This window comes from Cuculus canorus, chromosome 21 (genome assembly GCF_017976375.1).
Source record: "Cuculus canorus isolate bCucCan1 chromosome 21, bCucCan1.pri, whole genome shotgun sequence".
Lineage (NCBI taxonomy): Eukaryota > Metazoa > Chordata > Aves > Cuculiformes > Cuculidae > Cuculus > Cuculus canorus.
The window spans coordinates 5651131-5671497 of NC_071421.1; the positions used below are offsets into that span (position 1 = coordinate 5651131).

The 20367-nt window shown below is 45.5% G+C and overlaps 1 protein-coding gene across 1 annotated transcript; it reads left to right on the forward strand.

Annotated features, from left to right (window-relative positions):
* The first annotated feature begins 1581 nt into the window (after window positions 1–1581).
* On the forward strand, window positions 1582–19958 carry PLOD1 (procollagen-lysine,2-oxoglutarate 5-dioxygenase 1). The gene is made up of 19 exons (XM_054085825.1): window positions 1582–1741; window positions 6660–6751; window positions 7124–7260; window positions 8490–8653; window positions 9090–9202; window positions 11337–11400; window positions 12507–12604; window positions 12929–13030; window positions 13151–13282; window positions 13552–13673; window positions 14296–14400; window positions 14847–14972; window positions 15781–15922; window positions 16447–16560; window positions 16836–16901; window positions 17257–17361; window positions 18187–18333; window positions 18641–18766; window positions 19042–19958. Exons 1-19 carry the CDS (start codon window positions 1672–1674, stop codon window positions 19195–19197), a joined length of 2181 nt encoding a protein of 726 aa, XP_053941800.1. The 5' UTR covers window positions 1582–1671; the 3' UTR covers window positions 19198–19958.
* Window positions 19959–20367: the final 409 nt, after the last annotated feature.

Consider the following 20367-nt stretch of genomic DNA (forward strand, 5'->3'; position numbering starts at 1 on the left):
TCTTTTTTATCTCTGCACATGCCCCAAGGATCGCTCAGCATGCATCTTCCATGTCTTACACCTCTACTAAACTGCTCAGAACTGCTACTTTCTCCCTGACACTTTCCTGATGCAACGTGTGCTCCACGGAGCAAGCTTGGGGTGGCTGAGGATGCAGTGCCTCTCTCAGTATTTATACACAACGGTGCTTCCCAACTAATTCATGTCTTACAGAAGAGTATAGGGTTTTAAAAGACATGGAGATACGGTGCTTAGGGACTTGGTTTAGTGGTGAACTTGGCAGTGTTAGGTTTATGGTTGGACTTGATGATCTTAAAAGTCTTTTCCATCCTAAACAAATCTGTGATGCTGTGATAACATTTATACAGCCTCTGTATACATGATGCAACCATAGGTCATTCGGTGAGTTCTTTGCAGACAAGTAAACATTGGTCACACACAGAGAAAATAAGTAATCTCTGAATATCAGTTTCTGAAATACAGGCAAAGTTGGGTTTAATTATAGGCAGTGCCTAAGGAAATGGCACTGTCACTTCTAGGTGTTTGCTTCAGTAGAAATAATGCGTTGCTGAAGGCTTCATATATGTCAGCGGTGGCTCCTCATCTGGTGTTCTGCAGGCTCAAAAGGGTTTCCTTGCATCTAAGTCTTGTGTTCACTGCAGTGTAAAAATGACCCTTAAACCCAATTTTTTTTTAAATGTAATTGTATGAGAGGTTTATTTCACCTCTTCTCAAAGTTGGGCAGACTAAATGAGGAAAAGATTCATGGATAAGTCATCAGGGCTGGAGCAAGAAAACCCAGCCCAAGGGCAAAGATAAATGTAGGAGCTAAAGACATGTATGGGCAGAGAGAAACGGTGCAGAAGACACTGCAGCACAGTTTGTTCCCTGAGGAAACAGATCATAGAATCATTTAGTTTGGAAGAGACATCTAAGCTCACCCAGTCCAACTGTCAGCCCAGCCCCACCGTGCTGACTGAAGCCTGTCTCGAAGTGTCACAGCCGCTCTGTTTTTGAACCTCTCTAGGGGCGGTGACTCCCCCACTGCCCTGGGCAGCCTCTGCCAGTGCTTTCCCACTCTTTCGGTAAAGAAGTTTTTTCTAATATCCCATCTAAACCTCTCCCGGTGGAACTTGAAGCCGCCCCCTCTTGTCCTATCCCTTGTCACTTGGGAGAAGAGCCCAGCACCCACCTCTCAACTCCCTTTCAGGAGCTGTAGAGAGCAGAGAGGTCTCCCCTCAGCCTCCTTTTCTCCAGGCTAACCAGCCACAGGTCCCTCAGCATCCCCTGGGATGTCTTTCTTGGACTGAGGGGCCCCAAACTGACCCCAGGATTCGAGGTGCGACCCCACCAGCAGCGAGCACGGTGGAAGATCCCTTCCCTGCTCCTGCTGCCACCCCATCATTATGCCAGGGGATGACAAAGTTCAGGAAGGGCTCCCCGGGATGTGCACAACCCGTTCCCATGTTACTTTTGCACGCTGCCCCAGCAGCGCCCGCACCCCCCCTGCCCTCCCAGCCCCTCTCTCCGCCTGCGGGGCCGGAGCTGCTCGGGAGGAGGAGGAGTCGCCGCCTCCCTCTTCCTCCGCCCGTCCCCGCCGGGCGGGGCTGGTGCGTGGCAGAGGCTCGGGGCGCTGCGGAGCTGTGCGGAGCCGGCGGGGAAGCCGCCTCCATGGTGCGTGCGGCGGGGCTGCTGCCCTGGGCGCTGCTGGCGCTGCTGGGCGCTGCCTCCCAGCCCGAAGGTAAGGGCAGCTCCTGGCCGGGCTGGGAACAGGGAATGCGCTGGGCTCCTCGGGCACCACACACAGCTCCCAGGAGTGCGACATGAGCCTGGACCCCCTCCCCTTCCCCGTCCCTTCCCCATCCCATCCCTTCCCTTCCCATTCAGCACCTCTTCTCGCCCCATCCCACCCCTTCTTGCCCCTTCCCCATCCCTTCCCGCCCCATCCCCACCACTTCTCACCCCATCCCATCCCATCCCATCCCACCCCTTCTTGCCCCATCCCCACCCCTTCTCGCCCCATCCCCACCCCTTCTCGCCCCATCCCATCCCTTCTCACCCTATCCTATTCTGTCCCATTCCATCCCACCTCTTCTCGCCCCATCCCACCCCTTCTCGCCTCTTTCCCATCCCATCCCATCCCTTCTCATCCCTTCCCATTCACCACCCCTTCTCGCCCCGTCCTCATCCCTTCTTGCCCCATCCCATCCCTTCCCACCCCTTCCCCGTCCCATCCCATCCCTTCCCATTCACCACCCCTTCTCGCCCCATCTCATCCCATCCCATCTCGCCCCATCCCATCCCTTCTCGCCCCTTCCCCATCCTATCCCTTCCCATTCACCACCCCTTCTCGCCCCATCTCATCCCATCCCATCCCATCTCGCCCCATCCCATCCCTTCTCGCCCCTTCCCCATCCCATCCCCTCCCATTCTCCACCCCTTCTCACCCCATCCCATCCCTTCTTGCCCCTTGGCATTCGCCATCCCTCAAGCTCCATCCCACCTGGGTCAGCCCTTTTAAACTTGCACAGCTGCGGAGTTCAGTGACAGAGAGCTGAATTGATCCCAGATGTGTGCTGCTGGAATCACATCAGTCTGTCCTCACATCAGGAGCGGGTGGAGGCTCTGAGGAGTAGTTGGTGGGGCAGCAGAGGATTAGAGCAGCTACAGAATGTCAGCCAGGCTGACAGAGAGGTTCACACACTGTCACTCTGCCAAGAAGTTTGGATAATTATCTCTGTCTCAATTAGAGAAGTGGCAATTACAAGATTTCATCTGGTTACCTCGAATATTTGCCTTCACAATATGTTATTCTCTAATTACCTTTGCTATATTACTTAATTATACAGTTAATGTGTGTCCATGGGAGTGTTGGAAGGGGAATTCTTTAGCTACAGTGGCATAACTAAAGCAAAATCATTTCAGGATTCAGGGTAACTATTAGACAAATGTAAGAAAGAGATGAATCTCTGTGCTATCCTGTCTTTCTCCCACAGCCTAAATCTTCCATGTTTTTAGTAAGGTTTTAGGATGCGGTAGAGATATAAAGTTTGGGGCTGGGGAGAGAGAACGGGCTGTGCTGGTTAGGAAAAGGGATTTGGAATTAACTGCACTTCTGGCATGGCTCAAACCCAAAATGCCATACTTTTTCTGTGCTTCAGCTTCCTCAGAGTAGTATGAGGATAGAGATATCTATCTGCTCTGTTATACATTCTTTTTGATCTCTGCAGAAGCTCTCAGCGTAGTTTTTTGTAGCTATTTGAATCTTTAAAAATAAACTTTTATAAATGTAAACTTAATACAGACATTATATTATCCGCTATTAAGTTGCTCACTGACTTTTTCTATTTGATCTCTATTAATGGTATTTTCTTGGACACCATCTTAACAGGAAGCGGCACAGTAGGATTTCCCAAAGCATAGCCTAGGGATAAATTATTTCCTTGTCCTACGATGCAGCTGTGTTTTCCCTGTAGACTCAGACAGAAGTAAATAACTAATTTATTTTTTTTTGTTACTGAGCCTGTCATTGATTTTTACTCTTTGTAAAAACTCTGAAACCTATCCCGTCATTTCACTGTGATGTTGATCAGATTACCTGTTCCGGTGCTTTGTTCCTACAAAGTCATTTTCATCTGTGGGGCTCAAAAAACGTCACAAAAGTGGAAAACGTCCTCTATTATCAGTCTACCGATGGGGAAAAAGAAGGATAGCAAGGGTGGCTCCACGATGTTGCATAGGAGAGCTGGCAGTACAGTCCAGCTCCCCTGGTTCCCAGTCCTGTGCTTGTTTAGTTAACCACACTGTGTTCATATTTTGCAGCTGCTCCATTATTCAATGTATTTCCATGATTTCAAATTGTCAGCGTGGCCCAAGGAGTCTTTGGACCCTGGAGGCCCAGCTTAACCGAAAAGGCTACCACTTCTATGTATGAAAAGTAACTGTAACATGGAAAATAGGGAAGTATAAGGCCGCCTTTGGAGGTTTCAAAATGCCTGCATGTGATGCTGAGACAAAAAGGATTTGCTCCTCTGTCTTTGGAAATACCTATAAGCTACAATTTCTTTAAGAAAGAGAAAAAAGGGTTAAAGGAGAAGGAGTGGAGGCAGCGCAGCTCGGCACAGGCTTCTGGACTGAGGAATGTCTCTTGGGATGGAAAACTCTCGCTACTGCAGCGATTTCTCTGACCAGAAACTGAGCTTAATGTCTTTGAGTCCTACCCCCACAGACCAGCCATGAGAAGGGACTCTGTAGCTTGGAGTTCTGCTGGGGAGGACAGTTCTGTCTGTTGGCTTTTCCGTGCTCCAGTGAGTTCACGCTACACAGTGAAACCTTTTCTGTCTTTGGAATATGACTCTGCTTCCTGTTCCTCTCTGTGAGCCTTCAGCTCTCGTCTCTTCTCTTGTCTAGCAAACTTCTGGCAGTCATATCATAAACAGATTGTTGCTCTCTTGAGTAGCAGCATGAAAATGAATTAGTGTTTTATTTCATGTGAGATGCCTGAGAATTCTGGCTGAAATAATTGCATAACAGTCAAGCTCCTTTCTTTCTTTCTTTCCTTCTTTTCTCATTATCATATGCTTTCTCCTTTCCTTTCAGGTACTGGAATTTGATGTTTCTTTACATTCCTCTCTGGCAAGCCTACGTTTGCCCCCCTCGTCACTGGTAGCATGATCATCAACTTCTCAGAAACCGTGAGCTCAGAGCTATCTAATAAAGCTGTCACAGTTTTCTGCGTGCCATCATATGGCTGGAAACCTGAACGGCTTTAACATATTCCCTGAGGAGATATATATATATTCTATTCATTTGTTTGCATCCTCTGATTGTTCAGGAAACAGGGAACTGGAGCCTGCTGGAGGAGCTGGATTAGGAATGCACTTCATACATTTAAAAACCTGCCTTTAAAAACTGCACAAATGCAGGTTTTGTTTTCTTTTAATTGTCAGTCCCTTTATCTGTCTGTGTGAATGTCTAACAATTAAATTAGAGCTCATCTATTGAGTGTTCTTAGTCTTTGCTCTCTTGTTATTGTGATGCAGGTTATTGTTATTCTCTCTTGTTATTCTGACTTCAAGAGTTTCCTCGGGAACAACCTCTTTCTTCCTAACTTAGAGTCTTAAGCTTATTTTTTCACTTTTGCTGCCTTTGGCAGGTCTATCTGAGACTCCAGCTCCTGGATCTTCCTCTCTAAGATCGGAGTATCAGTCTAGGTACACTAGGAAGATGCATCTGGTACATTCATTGAAAAAAAAATCATTCTTCCAAAAGAAGGCTACTCAAGCCAAGAAAATGTGCTTTCAGGTTTTCCTGGTATTTTCTGATGTTAAAATCAGATGGCCAGGATTCGGATTTAGGTACTTTTGCCAGAGCCTACACAAATTCCTACGTGAGCCAAAGGGTGAAGATGAAGCGTAGCATTTGATGTTACAATGCAGAAACCTGAGCTTCCCCCAGAAAAATCATATTGTAGTAGTTCTATAGAGAAATTTCGGAAAGAGAACTTCATGAGTTGGCTTTGTCATTTTTAAGGGACTGGAAATGAAAATCTAGTTTGGGAGGAAAATATAAATGAAAGTTATGGCAGAATTGAATTCAAATGGGGTATGTATGAAAAACTCCAGAAAACACCTCAGGAATGCAGGAGAAAATTGGAGCAGCCATGGAGAGAGAACAGTAATATTCAGCCTAATTTTGGTCCTCCCTACACTCAGTTAATGCTGAGTGACAACAAAGCCACTCTGTGGGGAACAGGAAGCCAACTGCACTGAATGAATAACTTCCAAATGGGCATTTTGTTGCTGTTCTGGTTTTTTTATCTTCAAGTTTAATTTGCTTCATACTCCAGGTAAGAGAAGAGAATTGTAGCTTGCAATAGCAAGGCAAAAAACCACTCTACGTTGTATTTTCTTTTTCTAGCTCGTTACAGGGACAATGAAATTGTATCTGTATATAACCTCTCATTTTATAACCAGGACCAAGTTCTAATGTCTGCTGTGTAAATACAGATGCAAAGGAACAGTCTTGTTTGGTTGAAATTAGCTTTGGGTTCTTGAATCACTGACATTTGAGAGCACCTATGCTGTGTTCTGTCCCCTGTGTCCTCCTCCAGTTAAACATTGGCTATGTCCACAGGTTTTTTTGTTCTCTACAAATCTTTGATGAGTTGGTGCCAAGAAAATCCAGGCAGCAAATAAGTAGGATTTGAAGGCAGTTTTCTTCCTGAGGTCAAAGCTTTGTGGGCAATGAGAACGCCTTATAGTGCTTAACATTGTGCAGTGGGTGAGGTGTAAGCAAGCCTGTTTTTGTTTGGTGGGGTATACTACCTCTGCAGCTGGATTACCTCCCTTGCCCGATTTAAAATCAACCTGTACATCTGTCAGTGTCGTGTAGAACAGACTATGCAGTGACTGCCAAAACTGGAACTCCTGAGTTCTGTTGCTAGTTACGTGAGCAACTTAAAGAATGTACTGAGAAAGTCACTTTGCTTCTCATGGTTGGATTTTGACTTCCCTTTGTCAAATCTGTCACTTCCATTTAAGACTTATCGATCCCTCCCTTAGCTCAGTGTATGGTGATAAAGCTCCTTAAGCGTGGAACAGCTGGTTGTGAAAACAGTGCAAGTTGAACGTATCTCTTGTTCTTTCTCCTGTACGCAGAAAACCTGCTGGTTCTTACTGTTGCCACCAAGGAGACTGAGGGATTCCAACGCTTTAGAAGATCAGCTGAATTCTTTAACTACAAAGTCCAGGTGACGTCTGGCAACCTCAGTGGTGGTTGGTCAAAGGGAATTTGGAAATGTGGAATGGATAAGACTTGGATACAAAGTGATTAAATAAAAACTCATAAGAGGACACACCTGCTCAGCTGCCTAAAATGTCCTGTGGCTGGGGCAATGCTCCTGTCCCTGCTGCTGAGGGTTACTGCGGTACATGTTACTCTATCCATCCCAGAGAATGGTTCAAAGGCTGGCCTGTATGTAATCCATCTGTCCTGATGCTGGGTTTTTTTGTTATGATTTGCACCAGGAGTTATCAGGATGGGAAGGTTGTTCTGGGCCTTTCCTATGTGTCTTGCTTGCAAAGTGACCTTTTCAGTGGACCCTGTGCCTGCCGTTCTTTAGGTGCTGGGGCTGGATGAGGAATGGCAGGGTGGAGATGACAAGAAGCCAGCAGGAGGTGGGCAGAAGGTCCGTCTCTTGAAATCGGCTTTGAAGCAGCATGCGGATAAGGAAGACTTGATCATCCTTTTCATAGACAGGTAATGGGTTGGAAAGTATTTGCCGTGAGCTGAATCACTCTTGGCTGCTTGGACAGGTTCTTACTAAGAAGAAGTTAACTGTGAAGTAGATTTCTTTTTGGAAGGTGCGTCCAGACCTCTTCCATATATTTCCCTGCTGAATTCTCTGCTGCTGCCTGAGAGTTGCTCAGAGCTGCATCCGTGGCAGCTGGAAAGGTCTGAGCAGAATAATCTGATTCCAACTCTTGCATGAAATTGATAGTGTTCTACCTGTTTCTGCCAGGGTGGAATTTGGCTGCCTCTCTCTCTGTAGAGAACAAGCAGGCAATTTCTGTGGATCAAGGCAGGCCTTTCTTACCAGAATTATTTGTTCTTTAAGGTGAGGCAGGCTGCAACACAATCCTGAGAGCCAAGAATTAGCCTGCCAGAGAAATCCGAAGAGGGCGTTTTGGAGTCTTAGTGTCTTTTCATATGCCCAGCAAGAGGCAGGGCTGGGATCTCTATGTCGGTCCCTAGCTCCCACGGCAAGGACATCACCTTTTGTGTCTCTGAGTGTCTACATGTGTCTAGAGTAGTTGGGAATGATTCTTCCCTGGAATGAACACTTTTTCACTCGCCAAAATGACTTTGAAGTATGCAAATCCTCTTGCAGAAAGTGCAAGTCTCATACAGGAAGTGTCACCTGGGAATTATCAGTTCTACCCAGTACTGAAGAGGTTGCAGCTGGAGTGCAGCATCCAGTGATTGGTGTCCTGGATAGGTTCCTCCTGAAGCTTTGCAGGGAGCTCAGTGGAGAGTGGCAGGGTTGCAAAAGATGTAAAAAAGCGTGACCTATGGGTTTGTTTAATCTAGAAAGGAATGGCAGGGTAATTCTTCCAGTAAGTAAAAAAATGTTACAAACGGTGAGGGCACCAGGGCTTCCCAGTTCCAAGTGAGGGAAAAAGAAGAGATCAGCATGTTTTACAGCTCGGAAGATTTGTTTTTCTGATCAGTGAAAACTTTGTAAAAAATAAGAATAGGTGTAAGTTACCCCAAGCCAATGTGGAATCTTCTGCAGTGGAAAGTAACATCTTCCACTCTCTGAATAAGATTGCACTTTAATTAGCTGTAAATATGACAAAAAAATGTAATACTGTGAGGCAGAACTTAAAGAAACAGATTCCTAAAGATTAGTTGCTCTAGAAACTCTTCACGCTGACGTGTTTTTCTGACTCTATTCCTTTCTGTCCCTTTCTTGTCTGTTACTCTAGCTATGATGTCCTCTTTGCTTCGGGCCCCACAGAACTGCTGAAGAAGTTCAGACAAGCCAAGAGCAAGGTGGTCTTCTCAGCAGAGAACTACATCTATCCTGACAGGAAGCTGGAAGCCAAGTACCCTCAGGTGCGAGATGGAAAGCGCTTCCTGGGTTCTGGAGGTAAGGCACAGAACCTGCTTTCCACTCAGAACCTCACTCAGCTTTTTCCTCCTATTATAAGACCTCTGGGAGAAGTAGCAAGGGACAAAGTGTGGGAAGTGTCTTTACAGAAGATAGTCCCAACTGAACCTCTGTGCGTGACTGGCCATAATGGAAAGACTGGCAATGCTCCTGTCTTTGACCTGCAGGAGGGGATGTAGCCATTAATTGCGAGGAGAGGATAGGAACCTGCTCTCTCCTTTTTCAGTGACACCTGTCATTGAAGGTGTGGGTATCTGAGCTTTTCTAGTGCTGAATATTACACGCTGCTGAATCTCGCTAGCAGCACAGGGTAGAGTGAGGCTTTGTGTGGAAGAAGTGAGAATATGTAGGTACAGGAGAATTTTCCCTTTTTGTTTGTGTGGATTGCAACACCTCATCATACTTACTCCTACAGGCTTCATAGGTTATGCTCCAAACCTGAAGAAGCTTGTGGAGGAGTGGAAAGGGAAGGATGATGACAGTGACCAGCTCTTCTATACAAAAATCTTCCTGGATCCAGAGAAAAGAGTAAGTGTATTAGATTTTAGGATGAGGATGAGTTGCTGCAGAAGCCTTGCTGTTAATCCTCTGTGCAGTATCCCCTGTTGACAGTAAAAAGTTAATCACGTACATATTGGCCCCTAGTTACTGTTCTGGCATCCTTACATGGAGAAGGCCAGTAGTATTTCTAGTTACCCGTTGCCCTTCTGAAAATTTGCATTCTAGCCACTACATTCTTATTCTGTTATTAGCAATTTTTTTCCTTAAGCTCTCAAAATGGGAATAGGAAAATAGATGTCTTAAAACAAGTCTTACTGGAAACTCATGCCATTGTCTGTATGTGCTGATATTTAAAGCTATTGAATGTGACAGAACTAACCAGCCTCTTCCCGGGGGCTGTAAGACCCACACTTTAGATGTGTATCTTCCCTGCAGAGTCCTATGCTGACTTAGAGATATTCAACCTGGCACATGGTAGGGACAGATGAGGCCTGAGCAGATTTGAGGTGATGAGAGGGACAAAGGTGACAGTTGTGCCACAGGAGAGGGACTGTAGGCACCACAGCAGGTAGCTCTGCTGGAACAAAGAGGCTTTCACTGCCTTCAGCAAATGCCTCTATATCCTCGACAACAAAATCTGTGTCAGCCTATATAGCAAGCCACGTAATAGCATATGGAAACCTGGAATGGACCCTGGAAGCATCGTTGCCATTCCAGCACTGTGTGATGCACTGGCTAAATCATCCAGCCCACAGGGTGATTAAACTTCTGTTGTCCCTGCCCAGTTCTGCATTACACAGTGCAGTCTGTCCCTGAGGGACGCAACAAATGCATGGGAACGAAGAAGTCAAACTGTAACAGTAAAGTCAAGAGGAAGCATTAGCAATAGGAAACTGCTTTCAGACTGATTAGAGAAGGAGTTGCACTTTTTTAGCAGGGCTGGTAAAAAAAATCAGAACAGCTGCACTTCTTTCCTTCCCCAAATCTGAATATGGCCTGTGAATTTTAACGTGAGCAGATCTGTTAATGTTCTCATCTACAGTTCTGGCCCCGAGCCACACAAAGGCTGAGTAATTCCACTGACATTCAGACAGCGGATGTTGGCACCCTGCTGTCCTTTCCAGTAATCAATCTTAATAGATGCCTGGAGGGACGCTGAACTCGTGTTAAGTCAGAGCTGGATTTCGGTCTGACAAAAATCCAGTCAGAGTGTGACGTGCAGCAAGGGATAAAAACAAAGCTTGCACAAGCTGGCCTTGCACCCCTACTGTGTTCTCGTTTGACACCGGTAGCTGGGGCAACACTTGGGGTAACACTTGCCCTGTGGATAGATGGCAAGAAACTGCCTTCACAGCAGATGTTTTTGTGATCTTGGGCTTCCTGTGTTTTATATGGGTGGTTTATATGATTGTTCTGCGAGTCTACTTCATTAATATGATATGCGTTATTATTGGCACTCCCACAGCAGCCTTAAAATCTTTATTTGCAGGGGTTTGCCTAATATAATGTGTTTAAATTGTTTTAGAAAATGGCAGATAGTCCCAGATTCAAGTGAAAATGAGGATTAGCTGGGAGTGTTTTAGGCTTCAGAGCTTGGAGAGCATGGAAGATTATATGTATTGGAGAGTATGGAAGTGAGATGATAGAATTCTCAGTTCTAGGTGAGGTGAGGAGGGGCATAGCAGAACGGCCACATTGAACTTCCAGAGGCACCTGGGGTTGTTTAGGCTTGAGAAGAAGAGGCTGAGGAGAGACCTTATCGCTCTCTACAACAACCTGAGAGGAGGTTGTGCCCTTCTCCCAAGTGACAGGGGACAGGACAAGGGAGAGTGGCCTCAAGCTCCACCAGGGGAGGTGCAGACTGGACATCAGAGAAAATTTTTTCACAGAAAGGGTCATCAGGCACTGGAACAGCTGCCCAGGGAGGTGGTGGAGTCCCCATCCCTGGAGGGGTTTAAAAGACGGGTGGATGAGATTCTCAGGGGCATGGTTTAGTGGTTGATAGGAATGGTTGGACTTGATGATCCAGGAGGTCTTTTCCAACCTAGTGATTCTGTGATAGGAATGCAATATGTCTTTACACAGCATAGAGTCTCTCGCATGTAAAGAGTGGATGCCCACTTGTGTTCTAATTAAGATTATTTATCTCATTCTTTTAAAGGAAAGTATCAACATCAGTCTAGACCAAAGAAGCCGGATCTTCCAAAACCTAAATGGAGCATTAGGTGAGATGGAAGCTCATTTTTCCTTGGAATGCAACTGCATGTTGACACTAGAAATAAAGTCGTGGCTGAAGGGATTAAATTTCAGCAATTCCTGCCCTGCAGAATAAGCTTCAGTAAAAAACCCTCTCCCAGAGTTCTGGGATTTTTTTTCAATTCCAGCGTGACCAGCTAGGTTCCCATTGCAATTCCCTCTTCATTTGGGGGAATGCAGGTCGGGTTTTCTATCTTACACCTCCTTGCCACTTTGATCTCCAAGCATGTCGGATTGCATTAGCCTTGGGGATTCAAACCGGGAGGCACCTCAGTGCAAGTAACAACACACAACCCTGCTCGAGGCTTGCCTGTCTTTCCGCTTCAGAACTGTGTCTGGAATGTCACAGGAGGCGAGATGCAGCCAGACGCTGCCCGTGAGCACTCACTGACCGCACCAGGCTTCTGACCTGACCAGCTGACTAATTGATTTTGCTACTCCTGGCAAAAACGATTCACTTACTCTCCTGACTCTACTGCCTAATGTTTGCAGTTTATAGTCTTGCACCGTTCCGTTTCTATTCCAGTCAGGTAAAAATGATAATGACGGTGTAGTTTTTGTCTCCTGTGCAAGGTACAACAATTACAGAGCCTGGATCTCCTCTAGTCTGTTTTCCAAAGGGTTTTGTGTGATTGTGTTGAGGAGACATCTTGGATGACCTCTGCCAGGAGGGCGGGCTTTAGTCTGGCATGAAAAAGAGAGGCAGCAGGCATGTGGAACGCGTAGGTGGGAAGGGCCTGAATCCTCCCTGGCCATCAGCAGTTGTTCCTCGCAGCACAGTTTGTCAATGCCAGTGTGGCTTCTGCCAGTTCCCAGTAAAAGGCATATTTGTCAGCCCAGCAAGGTGTACTTTTTGTCCATCTTTCCAGACATCCTCCTGTCACCTTACAGGATCATTCTGAACGCTTTTTCTCCTTCCTGGATACGGTCTGCCGCCCTTAAACTACTTCGTGTGCATGCTTATCCGTGTCCATGCTGTCAGCTTTCAACAGTTGTTCAGTAGAAATGAGGCATTGTGCTACTAATCATTAATAAAAGCCTTCCTCTGATAACATGATGGCAATGTCACTTCCAGATGAGGTAGTCCTGAAGTTTGAAAACTCAAGAGTGAGAGCAAGAAACTTGTTATATGACACTCTGCCCGTGGTGATTCATGGAAATGGACCCACTAAGGTAAGTGGGGGCCCTGAGGGAAGGATTTGGTGTGTATTTGTTGCAAAATGACACTTTAGGCTCAAGTGTATGAGGTTATTGTTTTTCTATACACTGACTTACTCTGTGTACATATACATTTGAGAAACAAAAAGTGGTCTGGGACCGGAGCAGCAAGGTGGGTCTGGTTCAAAGATCAGTGTGTAATTAGACTGTCAGGCTGTCATGCTTTTTAGATTCTTCAGTCCAAAAGGAAGGTAAAAGAAGTTCTGATGAGATGTCATCTTACACTGGGGGTGGGTCCCCTGCTCCATAATGTGTAACGTGGCAAATTGCCTTTTGCAGCTGCAGCTGAACTACCTGGGAAACTACATTCCTCAAATATGGACGTATGAGACTGGCTGCACTGTGTGTGATGAAGGTCTGCGAAGCCTCACAGGGTTTAAGGCAAGGCTGATGTCTATACAAAGCTCTCAAGACAAGTCTTATTTTATAATGACAATGTGATCTTATATGTCTCATGTGGTAGCTGAGCCAGTGCTTCTCTCCTTTTCTCACTGAACGTAGGATGAGGCATTGCCAATGATTCTGATTGGTATTTTCATCGAGCAGCCCACCCCATTCCTTTCTCAGTTTTTCCTGCGACTTCGTAACCTTCGTTACCCAAAGCAAAGAATCCAGCTCTTCATTCACAACCATGTAAGTAAAGTTGGCCTGTGATGGGCCTAGCAAACGTGGGGAAAATGCACACCTCCTCCTGTACGGTACCTTTGTAACCTTTGTCTAGACTTCCAGGCTCTGTGATCCCAGTACTTATCTGCACCTATAAAGTCACTCCATCCAGCTCTAAATATGTGGAAGTGGGAAGAACTGTTGCTCATCTGGTTTGGTATTTTCAAGAACAGGCGGCTGAGCAGCCTGGGATGAGCCCATCTCATCTGTTTTTCCCTATTTTTCCTTTGGCGTAGGAGCAACATCACTCGACGCAAGTAGACTCTTTTGTTCAAGAGCATGGCAAAGAGTATCTTGCCATCAAAGTGATTGGACCAGATGAAGAGGTGGAGAACGCTGAGGCCCGTAACTTGGGCATGTAAGTGAAGAGCCGTGGCTAGCAGAGTCAGCCTGTGTCCAAACTAAGGCAGTCCAATTTTTCTTAGTAACTGGAACTAACTCCTCATGCCCATTATATAGTGGGAAAAAGTCAGCCCTGGTACCAGCTCCCTTTCTCTAGTTTCAGAGACCAAGTTCTCACTGTTCCTTTGCTCTGTCAGGATAACCCTGTACCTCCTGCCCTCATCAAGCAATCTGTATGCCAGTCAGATCACAAAGAACATGCACCTATATCTCTGAAGAGGAGGAGCGTAGTAGTAAAACCATGAGCTAGTGGCAGAGTGTGTTTCTTTTTTGTGATCAGGAGGTGTGAGTTTGAGCTTGGGTCTGGATTTAGGCCAACCGTAAATGGGAACCTTTTCAGTTTGAGCTGAGGAAACGATTTGCAAAATGTTGATTTTGGCTGTGCCTCGGTGTCTGCTCTTGGATACCGAATCTGATGTGCTTGTACTATGTTAGCCCTGTGGGCTGTTACATTAAACAACTTTTCTGAGCACTAGTAGACAACCTTCAGACTGGAAGGTGAAAGAATTCGTGGTGTTCTGTCCCTTGCCTTTACTGTTCAAGGATTTTGTGTGACTTTTCTTGTTCTCTGGTTGTAGGGATTTGTGCAGAAAGGATCCTGACTGTGACTATTACTTTAGCCTGGATGCTGAGATAGTCCTGAAGAACAAAGAAACTCTAAGGATCCTGATCGAACAGAACAAGTGAGTTCTTTGGTCTGAGCAATCTTTGCTGGTCATCTTCCACATGAAGAATACAGTGAGCCTTTGTATCTCTGAGCTGTGTAAGGCACCGGGAGAACCGTGTCAGAGATGGAATGTTAAACACCTCTTATGTGGTCTTTTGTTACTGTAGTTGTAATCCTGGATTTTAGGCAATGGATGCAAGTCATCCCTAATTTTGTCTTTTTATAGTTGCTAGAACAAATCAGATTCTAAAAGACCTGCTGCAGGATGCAGTGAGATAGGAGATCGTGACCGTATTTGTCCTTTCTTATGTAGAATTTTATTCCAACAGAGTTAATAGAAGGAGTAACTCTGTAAGTGAGGCAGAATCTAATGCTTGTGGTTCTGTGTGTTGTAGAACTTTTTTCCTTCTCTTCCTGTGGTAACATCCTGTCCTGCAATTCCTTTTTCTTTTGTGTTCACAGGCTGGTGATTGCCCCACTCGTCAGCCGTCATGAGAAGCTGTGGTCGAATTTCTGGGGAGCACTGAGCCCTGATGGATACTATGCCCGCTCAGAAGATTATGTGGATATTGTTCAAAGGCGGAGGGTGTGAGTATGCAAAGAGAACTTGTTATTGATAGAGTTCCTCAAATGTAAAGCTGGCTGCAGCATATTAGCATCAAACTAACTGGTGTTGAAGAACCAGAGAGCAAAACTGTCTTTGTCTATAGAAAAGGAAAAGAAGTCTGTACTCCCATTTGTCAGCTGCTCTATGTTTTTCCCTGAGCAGAGCTGATAACAGATGTTGAGCAGATTTTCTTCTGATCATAGTAAGGGTTTGAGAGTCCTGACTGCTGAAATCACTTCATCTTACTCATGTCATGTTTTCCACCTGTGGACTGTAGTTAGTGTGATCCTTAAAGTCCTGTGAAGTGCTGTTTAATCTTTATCAGATAGTCTTCAAAAGAACCCAGGTGATCCTTGAATGGAAGATTCACAGAATATAGTTGCTGGTCCCTTCATCATATCCTTGAGGGGCCCTCTTTTTTTTATTTTTAGGCCATTATATGTGTGGCAAATGCTGGAAATCAGCTTATGCACTTTTGGCTGGTTCTTTTTTTTAAATAACTGGAAAAATAAATAATGATCTCTCTGGGAAGAGATTCAAGCCATTAATTATGTCCCTAGCAAAAACACACAGCAGCAATTCAGTGCTTTCACAGTGGAGTAGTATTTGTGCAGCTTCAAAGCTCTGGCCAATATAAGTGATTTTTCTTGGCATGACAGTTCCCATTGGTATGGTTTCTCCCTCTTGTTCCAAGTTGGCTCATTTAAGCAAGCCTGACCATGCCACCAACTCCAGCGGTTTCTGTCTTTGTGGTATTTCAAGTCTTGCTCTCCTACCCTTGTGTTTCAGTGGGCTTTGGAACGTTCCCTACATCAGCAGCGTTTACATGGTTAAAGCCAAGGCTCTGCGGTCGGAGCTTGACCAGGGAGATCTCTTCCACAGTGGCAAGCTGGATGCTGACATGGCTTTCTGCCACAACGTTAGAAATCAGGTCAGTCGAGGAGAGAGAGGCTGGCAGGGGAGAACTGCCTGCCGGGGTGAAGGTGACAAGATTAAGTAGTTTCAAGGCATGCAGTTCTGCTGGGGCACAAGACAGGATGAACTGGCATTATTCAGGACTGCGCAGGCTTGGAACAGCGCGACATTTCTGTCTTGCTATGCAGCCACATAAAGCCAGGGACTACTAAAAGTGGATAACATTTTTGTTCTTGGGCTGTTTTAAATGGGGTTGACAGGGTGAGAAGGAAGAACCTAATCTCACAGTAGCTGCTCTGCTCTGGTTCCAACCCTGGCTCACAGGAGACACAGACTTATGGGCTCTGGCTGTAACCTTTCAAACCTCTTCATATCCAGTGTAGAAATTAAACCGAGGGCCCACAGGATAAAAAATGAGTAAATGAAAAGCTTGAGTAGAGACATCATCACTTGCAGACTGTCCAAGGCTTATATTTCATAGTGGCTCACATAAACATGAGGCCTGGAAACAAAGATTCATTGTTTGCTTCTGTCCTGCAGGGAATCTTTATGTACCTGACAAATCGGCATCAGTTTGGACACATACTGTCCCTGGAGAATTACCAGACAACTCACCTCCACAACGACCTCTGGCAAATATTCAGCAATCCTGAGGTGAGATAACCTGCATGCTCAGCAGGGCTGCCAGTGTGGCATGTGAAGATTTGAGGAATAGCTTCACCGATAAGGAAGGTCCAGGCTTTGTAATAGCGATGTCTCCCAGGTGGGATAAGGAGCTTAGTCACAGTATGTAAAGACAGTCTTCTTGTGGTTCACAACATCTGAATCTTCAAAGCCAGTGAAGTACTGCTGCACGAGTGCCCGGCCCTTCATTACCGCTTTAACAAAGTGCCCCAGAAATAACTGGTTTGCTTATCTTTTAACTGCAGGACTGGAGAGAAAAGTACATCCATGAAAACTACACAGCAGCTCTGAAAGGGAAACTAGTAGAAATGGTAAGAAAACGTTGCTCTTATCAAACAGAACGGGAGATCAGCATCAGGACGATGCTAATATCATTGCTATTGTTGTTCTCAGGGATAAGCAATTCAGCATGACCTCATAATCTTTCAAAGCCAGAGGAAAATTGACTTTGCAAGTCTTTCTAGAGTCAAATCATTCCTCTAGAAGTACATCTCCAGCTCTCTTAAGTGGAAGTGGGGCACATAAATTGGCAGACAAATTTCTATCCTCAATATTTTAGTTACTTTCCACTTACACTGACTTAGCCTTTAGTCAGTTTAGTCTTATTCCTCTTGCCTCAAGCCCCTGTCATTGTTTCTGCTATTCTCACCTGTCTGCTTTCTGCAGCCCTGCCCAGATGTTTACTGGTTCCCCATATTCACTGACACTGCCTGTGATCATCTGGTGGAAGAAATGGAACACTATGGCCAGTGGTCCACAGGTGACAACACGGTAAGGAAAAAGTAGGAGCTTTTTGATTTCTGGGTCACACCAGTATCCATGCGTATTTGATGGCAGCAGTGCCTCCTGTAGGAATGCATTAGATCCCACAGTTAAACCAGGAAACTGGAGGCAATAGTCTAATTTTGTTCTCTGTGATTTTTTACCCCTGTTCTTAAATGTGAATTAATTTTTCAGGCTCCCCTGAAGCTACAGCGTTCAGCCCTTCTCATGCTAATATTGTTCACCTTAGATTTTAATCATAAAATAGTTTGGGTTTGAAGGGACCTTAAAGATCATCCAGTTCCAGTCCCCCTGCCATGGGCAGGAACACCTCCCACCGGATTAGGGTGCTTAAAGCCCTATCCAACCTGGCCTTGAACACCTCCAGGGATGGGGCAGCCACAACCTCCCTTGGCGACCTGGGCCAGCGTCTCCCTCACCACTCTTATAATGAAGAAATTCTTCCTTATGTCCAGTCTAAATCTGCCCCTCTCCAGTTTATGCTCATTGCCTCTTGTCCTATCCCCACAAGCCTTTGTGAACAGCCCCTCCACAGCTTTCTTGTAGCCCCTTCAGGTACTGGAAGGTCGCTATGAGATCTCATTGGAGCCTTCTCTTCTCCAGGCTGAAGAAGCCCAACTCTTTCAGCCTGTTCTCGTATGGGAGGTGCTCCAGCCCTCCGATAATCATTAGTTATTGCTTGAAACAAGTTTTCCATCCTGGAAATTCTGATAAATAAATAACATTTATTTGTAGTTACCAGAAACAAGAGTTTTTTCATTCCTTAAGTCCAAGGTTCCCATCCTTATGGGTATTTTCATGTTTCTGTTTCAGGACAGCAGAATACAAGGAGGCTATGAGAACGTCCCAACTATTGACATACACATGAACCAAATCGGCTTTGAAAGAGAATGGTATAAGTTTCTTCTGGACTATATTGCACCCATCACAGAGAAACTGTACCCAGGATACTATACCAAGGTATGTAGCTTAGCATCAAGACTCATGGTCTGCTCAGTACCTCCTCCAGTTGTAACTTTTGTGAAAAGACTGCTGGAATCCTCTATCAATATGCCTTCTGTTTCCTGGGATGGAGGAACTGACCCTGGAGTATAAGTATATGCAGCAGCAAATACACAATTTCCCAATAACATTTTGCTGCCCTATTGCTGCCATTCTCTATTAGCTGTGGGATGCAATTTCAATACTCCACCCTGCTCTGCAGCTCAGTAGCCATGGACTGCTATAGCCTGATGACGGATGTGCGCTTTGTTCTTCTCTCCTGCAGACGCAGTTTGAGTTGGCCTTTGTAGTTCGCTACAAACCTGACGAGCAGCCCTCGTTAGTGCCCCATCATGATGCTTCCACCTTTACCATTAACATTGCTTTGAACCGAGTTGGAATAGACTATGAGGTAAGTATTTGCCAGTGTGTCAAGAATGCGGTGCAGCCTTTTGAGCAGTCCAGGCAGCTGAAAATCCTTTCCATATCCGTATCTGGCTGCTTCTGGCTAAGGATTGCAAGTAATGACTGGGCTTAAGGTAGAAGGAGACTTTTGAATGTGTCGGAACATAGGAGATTCCCCAAGCACCGTGTTGCATTTTTGGAAGGGCTGCCAGGAGAATGCAGAGACCCTTTCTCTGAGGTGCTTTTACTAAGCTGATGTGTCTCTTATTCTGTTTCCATCAGGGAGGAGGCTGCCGCTTCCTGCGCTACAATTGCTCCATTCGAGCTCCGCGGAAGGGGTGGACCCTTATGCATCCAGGACGCCTGACCCACTATCATGAAGGCCTTCCAACCACCAAAGGAACCCGTTACATCGCAGTGTCCTTTCTTGACCCCTAAAGCCATGCATCACAGGAAGGACCTTTCCCTGGTCCTGCTCACTGTTGACTTTGAGTGGAAACAGGGAATGCCTGCCGAGAGTTTCTAAGGCATTGATTGATCAAAGCTATTTGGATATTGATTTTTAACCATATTTTAAGACTCTACTACTGGAAGATCTCCCTCTCTGATACTGCAGGCAATATCTATGAATATTGCTGTAGAATTTGGAAGGAGATGTTGTGCCTTTGTTTTTGATTCTGCTCCTCATCCGCTGTTTCTTGGAAATGCGGTTTACTTGAACCTTCACTGGTTGGTTGGCTTCACAAAAACGCTTTCTTGGACTGGAAATCCAGCTTTTTGGAGGCAAATCACAAGCTTTGGGTAGCCGGAAGCCCATTTTCATCCACAGTATATACAGGACTGGACATTAGACAATAATTCCTAGATACTATTCCAAATATAAACCAATCAGGGAGCTGACTCTGAGAGTTAAACGTCATAGCAGATGAAATGCAGTAGTAAGAGCTTGAAGATCATCTGGTTTCTTACCTCTTTGCAGTACTTGGAAGCATACCACAAAGTTCAAAGCAGCAGCAGTGGCGATATAGGTGCTTACTCTTGGCTAAAGGAAGGTCCGCTAATGATACCTTACCTCTGGGATTAGACTGAAGAGATAAGATAGCTTTCCTGTCTTCTGTTGCTGCAGCTACAAGGAGGATGCAGCCCTAGACATGGTCAGACCAGGTTGGTAGGCATAAATAAAAGCTAAAAAAGGGAAGGCTGAGCACAACTAGATCAGCCAGGAGGGCTTCACTGCTGAACTGTCTCTCTTCTATCCCATGTTAAGACTGTCAAAAGCTCTGATCTATCTATGGATAACAATCCAGAGGTCCCAGGGGTCTTTGGTGGCCTCATTCCAGTTCTCAGAGATTGTTTTAATAGGGTTTTTTTTTTGCATCGAATTTGAATGGGCCATCAAAGAGCTGTTCTCTGGTACTTAGAGAAAATAATTATTCAGTATTTCTATTATTTGAGATTCCAAACCAAAACACTCCGCTGCAGATGCTTCTCCAGTGGGGTGTAAGCTGATAGAAATGAGTGGTTGGAAAGTGCTGAGAGATTGTGGTGAACAGGTAGGTGTAAAAATCTGTCTAGGCTGGACCCATGGTTAGAGAGGAAAGCGGGAGA

Coding starts and splice junctions, on each gene's coding strand:
- PLOD1 (XM_054085825.1), top strand. CDS start 1,672: ATGGTGCGTGCGGCGGGGCTGCTGCCCTGGGCGCTGCTGGCGCTGCTG. Junction 7,261..8,489: donor ATCATCCTTTTCATAGACAG/GTAATGGGTTGG, acceptor CTGTTACTCTAG/CTATGATGTCCTCTTTGCTT. Junction 12,605..12,928: donor ATGGAAATGGACCCACTAAG/GTAAGTGGGGGC, acceptor TGCCTTTTGCAG/CTGCAGCTGAACTACCTGGG.